This window comes from Buceros rhinoceros, unplaced genomic scaffold (genome assembly GCF_000710305.1).
Source record: "Buceros rhinoceros silvestris isolate BGI_N320 unplaced genomic scaffold, ASM71030v1 scaffold15859, whole genome shotgun sequence".
NCBI lineage: Eukaryota > Metazoa > Chordata > Aves > Bucerotiformes > Bucerotidae > Buceros > Buceros rhinoceros.
In genome coordinates, this window is record NW_010431053.1 from 25994 (window position 1) to 37580 (window position 11587).

At 47.4% G+C, this 11587-nt stretch overlaps 1 protein-coding gene across 1 annotated transcript in view; it reads right to left on the bottom strand.

Annotated features, from left to right (window-relative positions):
- SAP30BP (SAP30 binding protein) overlaps positions 1-11462 on the bottom strand; it is a gene marked incomplete at its 5' end in the record, with an annotated part of 28763 nt that extends 17301 nt beyond the window's left edge. Inside the window, 2 exons of the mRNA XM_010143286.1 lie at positions 8254-8301; positions 11353-11462. Coding sequence (XP_010141588.1) covers positions 8254-8301; positions 11353-11462 — 158 coding nt within the window. The remainder of the gene's footprint in view (positions 1-8253; positions 8302-11352) is intronic.
- Positions 11463-11587: the final 125 nt, after the last annotated feature.

Genomic DNA, 11587 nt, shown 5'->3' on the forward strand with positions numbered 1-11587 from the left:
CCCCCCCCCCTCCCCCCATCTTTTTTTTTTTTTTTTTTTTTTTTTTTTTTTTTTTTTTTCCCCCCCCCCCCCCCCCCCGAGAGAATGCTCCTGCACTGCGGAATTTCTTCTCTTCAACTATTTCACCTGATTGCTTGCACATAAAGAAATTTAACACCAATTTAAACTGACAGCCACAAAATGCATAGACCACCACGTTGTTGTCATGCTGGTGGATTAGTTTGAAGACATTAATGGAGAGAATTTCTCAGTGCCATCCTTCCACTGGCAGCCAGTGGACCTGCCGCTGCAGTCCTTACAGTGGATTCTCATCTGAGCAAGCACCGGCAGTAAGGTTTTGTGATTTTCCTCCTCTCTACGATTCAGACCATTTCCTGGAGCGCTGACATATCAACAGCCTCATACGGCATGAACTGTAGAGTTATTGAAGCTGATAATGAAGGTGGCCTTGACAGAGCAAGTGGATTAAGTGTTTATATGCAGGCAGCAAGAGAAAGACCTCTCCAAAGCCTGGATCATGTGCTTTATTTTTTTAAATACTTTTTTTTTTTTCTTATTAAAGGTCCATGACAAGAACGATTTCACTTCTTGCTCACTAGATCTGTTGGGTGTTGGTGTGCTACCCGGCTGAGGGCAGCAGACAGAGTGCATGTCAGTGTATGCAGAGTCTGGGGAAGAGAAAGCAGGAGAACAGGAGTACAATGCTTTTATTCCTTCTCTGCCCCCCCCCCTTTTTTTTTCTTTGTATTATGAGAAAGGAGAATCCCAAGAGAAATCCCGAAACAAGCCTGTTTCCTACAGCCATATCCTGTTTGCCAGCTCTGATGCACAGCTCCAGGCAAAGTGCCCAGTACAGGGTAAGAAATTTAACTCAGAAAAGAAAAATCTGCAGGGCCCGTGATCTAGATACTAAGAGAAGCACAATAACTCAGAAATAAGCCACCCGTAGGAAAAAAAAAAAAGATACATCCAACCTTCAGTGACACTTATGTCCAGTCTAGTCTACTTGTTCAGGTACAAACCTACCTATTTTGAGATACTATTGTCAGACAAAAAGGGAAGAAAGAACAAGCTGGGTAAGAGTGAACTCCTGAGCCATTCCTTAAGCATCTTATCACAACAAAGAATGTGTGTAGCTGACACTGCCTTTTACCTTTTAAGCTAAATGAAGTCTAAAAATCCCCCTTCATTTCCTTTTAATTTCATTGAATAAACATCAGAAAACCTCAGCTAGGATCTAGCGAAACACTTCAGTGAGAAAATGCTTTAGAAAGGAAGCATTCACAGCGTGAAAGCCTTTAAACAGCTTCTCTGAAACTTGATTCCGCGCACCTGACATATGCTCTCTCAATATTTGACAAAGATTATTTGTTAGCTGTAATTTCCAGTCAAGGAACTGCGTGCCAGAACTCTCACTTTCCAAGCAGAGGTACAGTTAATAACATCTGCATTATGACAGCACCCGGGTCCCAAAGCTACCTGCTTCCCTCGGCTGCCTCTGACAGCAGGGGCCCTCCAAGAGCAGCATTTGCAGATCACCCTGTGCACGTGCTGTTCAGGACCCCCGGGCCCAGCCTCTCCACAGCGCAGGCACTAGCCTGGGTGCAGGGGCAGAGCATGCAGAACAGCCTGCACAGCCCGTGGGAGCGCAGCAGCCACACGGAGCATGGCCAGCAGCACAGCTCCCAGCAGTCTCTACCTGAGGCCACCATGGTCTGCAGAGACGGGCCTTGCTCAGAGCCCACAAATTCTGCTTTCAAGTCACTTTTGCTCCCTGCAGCAAAACAGGAATTCAGAGGTGAAATATCAGCACCACCTAAGAGGGTTTGCTGTGTCAAGCTACTTGGATGGTTTTATTTTTTCCCAGATTGTTGCAGTGCAGAGTCAAGTAGAAGGGGAAGCTGGGCTGTGAGAAATCTTAAGCCTCACAGCAGCAAAGGAAAAGTGAGGGAGAGCTGACAAAATTAGCTTCTTGCATAAGCTTTCTTCCCTAGTACGTAGTACTAAAAATTCTTCTTTGTGGTTTGGAGTAGAGGCAAGAGGGATACACCCTCCTCCATGAATGGATCCCACAGAGATTTTGGTCCTTCTGTACCCAGAACGGGGAAGCTGGAAGAAGCTATTTTCAGATAGTTGTTGGTATTTGAGGCAATACTCCATCTGTGCAGACTGTTCAGACTCTCGCTCCGACGTGCGCCAACATGCAGATTCCAAGCAGCCTATTTCAGTACAGCAGACAGAAGTAGCTGCAACAACAGAACGGGACTTGAAGCACTTAGACCCTTATCAGGTGAAATATGCAAAGGGAAGCAGCTCCAGAAAGGACTTTTCTTCACATTTAAAGACAATCAGAGAAAGCCTGGCTCTTCCTTCAGAGAAAGGCAAGCCACACCTGTGTCAATAATCTGTGGTATTCAGTCCTGCAGGGAGCGAAGCGTCTGCTCCAGCATGTATGCCTGGCGGGGAGGAAGGAACAGGCATGTCCGTGGACATGTCTCATCTCCCAAACAGCTCAGGAGCTGGATTGAAGCCAGCAGCTCTAAAGCAGGTAAGCCAGCCTCAGAGACCAACGATGCTGTGATCTACCTCCCTCTCAGGCAGGGGAGCGGGAGACACACAAGTATGTGTGGCAAGGGGCAAAATAATCAAAGATGCCAAATGCTGTTCTGTTTCCTGCATGTAAAGCAGTTTAACTGCCACTGACATTCTCCAGCAATAACTAAGGTCAACCACCTAGTTAAAAAATGGGAACCAGGTACGAGCTGGTTTGCTGCCTGGGCACTCACGGCTGAGTTAGCTCTCCTCCTCCTAAAGCTCCCCCCCCGTACTGCTGCCTGCTGTACTGCCAAGCGCACTGGTTCCCTCCACAGAGCGCTGGAAAACAGCGTGCCAAACCTAAACTGAGGAAAAGCATGTAGAGTTGGAAGCACAGACAGCATTTCACCCAATTAGAGAACACAGGAAAAAACGGATCGGAGATTGCAGTGCTTATCACCGGCACCTTCAGGCTGTGTTCTCAAGCAAAGGAGTGAGAGGGAAACAAGCCACTGGAGGTCTAACCTTAACCCTAGTCCTGGAAACTGCACAGTTCACGCTCTGAAACTGTTTACAAAGAGCTACGCAGCCCAGCCACGCGTATCACAAGGCCATTTTTAAAAATGCAGCTGCTCTTTGCCAGTTCTCCCATCAAAGGCCCATACAGAGCCATCAAAAGCCAAGAGAAGGGGAGGGGTGGAGGAAAAAAAAGAACACAGAGGCTCTTTTTTTTTGTTGTTTGAGGAAAGAAAAAGGCCCTGGGAGTGTCTTTCTACAACACACGTGCAAACCAGTTACACCCTACCAGATCCAGCCACCTCAAGACGACTCACACACAGCCACCTCAGCCATGACCACTGCAGTGGTTTTGCATGGCACAGCAGTTTTAGTGTGCATTTGTCAGTTCTATGACCTTTAAAATATTCCGAGTAGAATTTTTAAATTACCTCTCAACAACTGAGAGCATCAAGGGCTGGTATTTCCTAAACAACCTTCATAATTTGCCACCGTCAAAGATTCAAACTACTTTCTAAAGCTTACTAACGCCGGCTCCTTTTGTACAGCTTGTCGTGGAATACCAGAATGGAACAGCAGCGCTTTAGGGACACAGCTTTTCCAAACACTTCCTCAGAGGAAAACAGTTATACTTGAGCTGAAAGGTACTGAGCAGGTTCAGGCATCTTTTCAGAATCTGGCTTGACAAATACTTCTTGAATTCAGAAAAATTAATATGCCTTATCAAAAGAAGAGTTGACTACAGGGATTACATTACTGCACACCCCCCCATTTACTGCTTCTTAACACTTACCAGTTTTACTTTAAATCAAGATAATTTGAGTATTCAAACAAATGGGTTAATGGGCAGGCAAGACAAAAAACACACTGCAGTCAAAAGCCTTAGCACACACCTACGCATCATAACACAGTAAAATTACTTTACAGGTATGTTGGATCAATAAAAGCTAAACGTAATAAAGAGTTGATGATTATCAAGAGGTGGAACTTCAGCATGCTTAGGAACGCAGTATTCCTCTGAAAAATCCAACACCCTGCTGCCAGATCCCAGCTGCCTCTCCATACAATACAAGAGGAGACCTTAAAACTTGAAAAGGAAAACATCAGAGTAGCCACCTGCTTTGAAAAATGGTCACCACGTGTCAGGCATTCACTTGCCAAGGGAGTGGCAATATTTATCAACTCTCCTGCACTGGCTAGTCCTGATACTGCAATCAAGGGACAGGAGTTAATGATTTCCCCCTGCGGAAACTTCACTGAGCAGAGCTGCAGGGCTGGGCTCCGTCCTTGATCAACACTTGCAGCCTGTTCTTCATGCAGCCCTACGATACAAAGCACAGAATCTCCCAGGTGAGACTCAGAGAAGGTCAGTATTTTATTTAAGGTTCATTTTCCTTCTTCCTGCAGGGCTGGCCCAGGTAGGGAGCTCTGAAGGCTTGTATCTCCTTACTGTATCAAGGCTGTAACCACAGCCAGCTGCTGGCAATGGCCCAAGCAACCTGCACTCACTGCACAGCCCATTAACTCTCCTCATTCCAAACCAATGCCAGCAGAACACCAAACTTCACACCCATTTCCACAACTTTGTTTTGTACCCACGGCTCCACCATCTGAGGAAAGAACACAAAGAACCTGTCCAGGCTGTGGGATTCCATCTTTTTAACACCACAACAGCCTCTGTTGACCATTTCACTTCGAAGCAGCAGGCGTTGTCTCTGGAGGGCTTTTAAGATAGCTGCTTGTTTACAGCTGGTGACTGCTCACTTAAAAGCAGGGACCCCTAAACTAAACAAACACGTTGAGCCTGAGCACATCCACCCAGAGCAGAACTAGGAAGAGCAATTAGTTTTATCCAGGATTGAGTCTCCAGTTTTTCCATGAGTGTCCAAAGAACTTCAAAACGCAGCTGCAGGACATGATGCATCTGACTTTGCTACGTGAAGAGCAAGCAGAAGCATTCTGCTTCCTGCTGCAAGCACAGCATGCTCAGGACTGGTTCACTGGAGCTCAGTGAGAGTGAATCCCATGAGCCAGAAGTCTGCTCTGCAGGAACACTTTCAGCTGACCAATGAAGCTCAAACACTCTTCTACTCCTGGCACACCCTTTCCCACAAAGAGGTGCACAGAAAAGGCCCTGCCTATCTCTGAGTGTCAACAGAAAACAGCAGTTTGAACTTGAGAAGCTTATTGTGACTTGCTACTCAGCACAAAAAGCACACGAAAGCTGCCGTCCCACCTAGCCCTTGATACTGCCTTCACCTCTAGCAAGGAAGAAGGGCTGTGCAGACAGACAGATCCACCTTCATCAAGATCAACAAGGGTGTAACTCCTTGGAATCAAGCTAAAAACCTGAGAAAAGTATAGGCACCATTGGTGGGGTAGAAAAACATCTCCCCAGTGCAGGTATTTGACGCAGGCTCCAAATTCCACTCTCCCCATCATCACTTCACCAGATGGTTTTACATCATTCCCTGCTTTCAGTCTCCTCAGTCTACACCCACAGCTGACACCATCTGAACCTTCCAGAGGTTTTGCATCTGATATTCAAGTGCAGAATGAGGCCAAATCACAAGTTGCACTACCAACAAGAGAACACCTTCTCCTCACAACCGGGCTCAAACGTCTGGTCAATTATTCAAGGTACTGTCTCAAAGTACTTCATTCACCATATGTACAAAGAGGCAAAACGTTAGAAAAAAAATGCTGACTGTATGTTCAGGCTTGAAATGACTATAATTAACTGATGAACTGTAATGGTTTTATCTCTCATGCATTTGAAGGATTTACCTTCTGCATAAAGTCAGATTCAGACCCTGGAGAAGCCCTAGCCGTGTATCGAGGGCCTGTGATAGCTATTTAAATGTGTTTCCAGGTCTGCGATGTCTTATGTTGAAAGCGACTGAGCAAGCATAACTACAAATAAAAACACAAATAAAAGTTTGGGATAAATCAAAGTGATGTTATCCAAGAGTGTGAGCAAGTATAATCAAGTGCCTCACCTTTTGGCGCACTCTGGAGGTACAGCAACTACAACTCTTACCAGTTGTCCCAGATGTGCAAGCTCAAAGCAAGGGGGAGGAAGGACAACACTGCCACTTGGTGGAAAAGGGGGACGGGAAACGCTTGCAACCCCTCCAGGTAAGACTGCTTTCACAAGGATGTTCCCTGTCGCCCCATCCCGAGTGAATTTCTTAATAGCATTCCTCGTGCAGCTCCACCAGTGTCCCCCGCACGCCAAACTGCAACACGCCTGCTCTACCAGCAGCAGGGCACTGGGATGCCCCGCAGCACACTGCCTAGCAAAGCTGCGCTTCTGCTGCTGCCCAGGCTACAGCTGGCTGTTAGCTGGAATTCAAAACACCCCAAAGCCCAGAGCAGGCAACTGCCTCTTTCACTTATAGACCTCTATTAAGGATGACGTGGAAGTCTGAAACCGCTGAAGTTCAGATTTGCCTCCCTGCTACCCTCAAATCCACACCTTTCATGCCATGCTGGGATGGCAGGAATTATATTTTACCTTTCTCATTTTTTAAATTGTTTTACTTAGATTTTCATTTCCAGTTCTTGCCAAGTTCCTACTGCAGACTGTACCCAAGATGGCAACTGCACTCAGTGCCACTTGCTTCCCCACTGGAGCTGAAACACTGCACCACGGCTGTGTGTAGCTCTTCTTCAGGGAGGCAAAATGCCCTTGGACAATAGCACGTAGAACTCACTGAAATCAAGAGGCTTTTTAAACGAGCCAACATGAAATGCCAGTGACATATTAAAGCAGAGCCACATGATGCAGTGATAAGATTTCTGTAACACATCACTACTCAGAAAAGAGCTACTATAGTCTGGTTTTATTCTTTCTCTTCGCCAGACCTTTGCTCCATGGCGCTGAAGTACTAGAGCCCTTTGCAAGGGGACAGAAATGCAACCAATTGCAATGGGTCCCTGCTACAGGGGTTGTGCTGATGTACAAAAACATCTCTGAGGAAAACCCATTTGTCTTTCACAGTCCGCATTTGAGTCCAGCCATTTTCACAGAAACGTCCCACTAGCCCCTTACCAGCCACAATGGCAAAAAATTTATAAGTAGAAAAAGGATAAGAGTGAGAGACTTCCTCTCTTCCAAAAAACCAGGTAATTCTTTTTTCTTGTGACAAGGAAAGGAGAAATGACATTCCATTTCCAAGTGCCTCCTACCTGTATTAACAATATTTCACACACTGATGCAGGAGACTTCAGCTGCAGTACAGCTGCCAAGAATGTCAGCTATGGATCACCATAAACCCATAAAAATATTGTGGATACCAGAAGAAGGTGCCGCTATAAAACCCATTTGCGCTGAACAGCTGGGCACATTCATCATTTGCCTTTGCCTCGTCCTATCAAAGCCCCACGCTAATTCAAACGCTCCACAGCATTGCAGTTGGCAGCACAGGCCTCTGGTTTCCTCAGCAGAGCTTGGGACCTGTCTGCATCCTTGAGGAAGCTACTCGGTATGACAAAGGCCCTTGCAATTGTCACTCACTTGGTATCCCACAAGACTGCTCATATCGCATGGGGTGTGGACTGGCAAAGAAATTAGAGCCTAATTCCCTATGAAGTTTCAAACAGATTTGGTCTTTTGTCCGTCTTCTAGCTTTTAGCCCAATATATGTTGCTGTGTGCTGTTAAACAACTCTTGCTCAGCAGAAACAAGATGAAATCCCAAGATAAAGACAACTTCAGCTATTGACAACAGCTGTCAACCTTCACAAAACCGCTTCCTTCAGGACAGAAAGCAAGCTGGAGACAAGCAAACTGGTTTTGATGTGTTCCATGACCTCTAGGAACGTAAGATCATCCACTAATGTTCCAAGTGAAGAAAGTGTTCCAGCTAACACTGGTCATCAAAGAATTCCTGACTGCGTGTTACATCTCTCTGATCACCGCCCAACAGGCGAGATGCTGTCAGAAAACCCACCTCAGATCTAACGCACAAGAGGACTACGTCCACGGACGCAGGTCTTGATGGCGATCCAGCCCGCAGCCTAACTGGTGACTTCCTTTGGCCGAAGCCAGAACTAGAGTCAAAAAAACCACATCGCAGCTACAAAAAAGGAAAGCATGAAACTAGCTAGGGAAGATCACAAACACCCACCAAGCCATGCTGTTAACCTATTCCTCTTGTACTGAACGTCCCCCCCACCACCACACCACACTTCCAAATACCTTTAGGTCACCAGCCTCAGGTTTTTCAGTCTCTGAATCGTCATCTTCCTACAAGACAAGAATTTACAGGATTAAGCTTAAAGAGCAGGCCTGGCAAGTAACGGCACTTACAGCAAAGGGCTCGCGCTCGCAGCCCAGCAGTGGTCCAAGACCCTCTCCACAGAAGTTAGTTTTTTCCCACCCACTCATAGCCAGAAAACGAGTCCTATAGGCCGGGAAAGAAATGTTTGGGTTGTTTTAGGGGTTTTTGAGGTAAAAGCATCTCTCAGTAGCAGAGGTCGCCCACAAAACTCATGCAGCTCCTGAATGCTCAGAACTAGACAATAAGAAGCAACAGAACTGAGGTAAAAAGCATTTGTCATTTGATAATTCCATCCCTTCCAGTTGGCGGGAGGCTGTTTGCATTTGCCCCGGTTTAGCAGTACTCACAGAAAAAGCAGCATTTGCAGACCTATAACTGTCCCAAGCACACATCAGGCACACACAGAGGACACACAGCCGGCCTGCCATCAGCCAGACATGCAGCTGGGTGAGGGCACCGAGTCCCCAAGATCCAGTGACGCCGGCTGACACCGCATCTCTCTCATTTGTGTAGTGCTCTCGTGGCCTCGTTAGCAGACGATGTGAACTTGCACAGAAGGAAACTACTGATGAACTTCACTGTTTTACTTAGCAGACTCCATTCCAGTTTTATTTCTACCCAGAAATAAACCAAAGAACTGGGCAAATTTCTGCCCTGAGAGAGCTTAAAACACAACTCATCTTCACGTAAAATTCTGCACCACGTGAAAAGTAAATTCCAGCTTTGGTCCCAGCTGGTCAGTAAACCCATCTGCCACCACTGCCCTGGAGCTGCTTCACTGGGATCCTGCAGTTAGGTCTGTTCCAGACAGAAATACCTCCTCTGGGTTCCAAACAAGTCTGAGGAGCAGAAAATATTTTTCATGCTCTCACAACTCTGCAAAATGTTTTTTCCTCCAAACTTCACCACAAATTTCAACTTTGTCCCCAAAACAAGAATGTGGTGTTTCAGCTTCAGAAAGAAAAAAGCAGCAAGGAGGTGACATGCAGCTTAAAGGAAGAGTTTGCAACGAAACATCCATCTCAGAGTACCAGCACACGAGCAAGTTCCGGCAAGGCAAGCTAGAGAACGACCACACAATAATGCTAGTAAGTTTTAATTGGCTCAGTTAACATGCATATCCCCCAGAGGCGAGTCACACTCCTTCACTTCAGCCTCTCTCCAGCTTGCCTTTCTGAAACAGGCACGTACGGCAATAATGAAGTATTAACTGTCAAAGTTTAATAACAGTGAAGTTTGTAACTAGCAAAGAACAACAGCACCAAGTAACTTGGTAATCACAAATGAGATCCCTCTCCCCACCACAGTCCTACCTCTATCATGAGGGTAAAAGCGATTTTTAACAAAGCAACAATGGGCTGGATCACTCACGTTTTGACAGGTAACTGAAAGCGCTCCCCAGACTCCTAACCTAGCAAAGGACATCTCTGAACCTGCGCCAGCACACAGGGCAGCACCTGCCCCAGCAGCGCCAGCACACAGGGCAGCATCACCGAGAACTGCCTTGGAAAAGACAGAGCCTTCTCAGCCACTGTTAGGGCAGATGATGTGAGCACAGAGTTGTTCAGGTACAACCCAGCACAACTCACTCACAACTGCTTTCTCAAAGCAGCTCATATCTAGTGTAAGCTACGGGCAAGAGAGCCCTCAATGCTGGTCAGTGGATATTCAATGGAAAAAACAAGCACTGCTGTTCTGCAGCCAGGCGGGAGAGAAGGACCCCAGGTAACCTGCACACGTCTGCACAGCAGCCTCCAACATACGCCAGACCTAGCAGCTGACACCGGAGCGACTCCGTCACTGCCGTCACCTGGCAGCACGTTGTACCTCCCAGGTGATGGGTGGCTGCAGCCTGCACCGAGAACTGTGTGTGCAGCAAAGACTGCGCCGTCCACCTGCCCATTTGTCTCTGCTAACTCTGCAGAGCCGACCTCAACAGGCATCTGGATCACACCTGCCACTTCCTTCAAACCTAGAGATTTGTCTCACCGAAGGAGAGTCTAGAATACATGCGTATAAGAAGAAGAATCACTAAAGCAGTAAAGAAGCGTCATTTCTTTGTGTAGCCAGAGGCCAGGAGCAGCGCCTGGATGCTACTGCTTGCATCTCCTCCGGTCAGCAGCAGAACAAAACCAAAAGCAAGAACAAGAGACTGACAAATTTCTCGTCTGCTGTTTGGGAAAACAGTGACTGTCTCGTAAGAGCCTGATCTAACGCACACAATGCAGAGTCCAGCGAGGAAGGGTTAGAGTAACAGGGCCCTATTTCTTTCCTGTAACGAATAGCCAGAACACTAGAACAGGGACAAGAGAACATATTCTTAGTGTGATGGTAAGCAAAAGGTTGATGAAGAAGAAAGGAGACATGAGCCTCCCTCCCCATTGCCCCCAAACCTATTCTTTTGCTCTTACAAACACGTGACAGAACTATTTATCCTTTGTGTACTAGAGCTGCACCACAGACAGCGAGCTGCGTGCCCTGTCTCACAACGTGCTGGTTATTCCGGAGATGTTACACACATGCCATGCAACTAGGACAAACAAAAGCCACTCACATCAGACAGGACAGTGTCACACCAAGATAACCCGATACCACGAGTGGGTTTGGTTATACACAGGTGAATAATCTAAGACATCACAAAGCTTCACTCTGTTTAATTCTCTGGCTGACCGTGCAGCCGCATGCTCCTTTCATGAGGTTCTCACGTACGTCAACTACACTTCAAGACTAACGTTCATTCAGCACCAGCCTTTTCCCCCTACGAGTCAAACGGCATCAACGCAGCTGTAACAGCTAACAGGGGCTGGGCCAAGCTGCTGATGGGTGTCAGTGCAAATGCTTTCTACTGGAAAACAGAGCGAATACAAGTACTGGGAGAGTACTAGAACCCACACCAGGGGTCAGAGATTCCAGGTTCCAGCTGGCGTTGCCTTTCAGGGGCTTTCCTAAGAGGGAGGAAAGCCTCCCCAGCGCGTCAGACGGGTCAGGGCAAGCTCTGGGAGCAGAGCGGTACTTACCGACTGCCTGCTGTTCTCATCATCCTCCTCTTCATACCCGTCCTCGTCCCCATCCAGGCGGGTGAAGTCGTCCTCCCCATATCCAACCGAGACCAGGCCTCCTTTCTCCCCTAAAGCGAAAGGCAAAGCCATGAGGAACGGGGCGGTGGCGGCGACCGGGCCTTTCCCTCGCGGAGGGGAAGGCGGCGAGCAGGGGGCAGGCCTCCCAGAGGAACCCTCCGGGGAACGCCCGGGC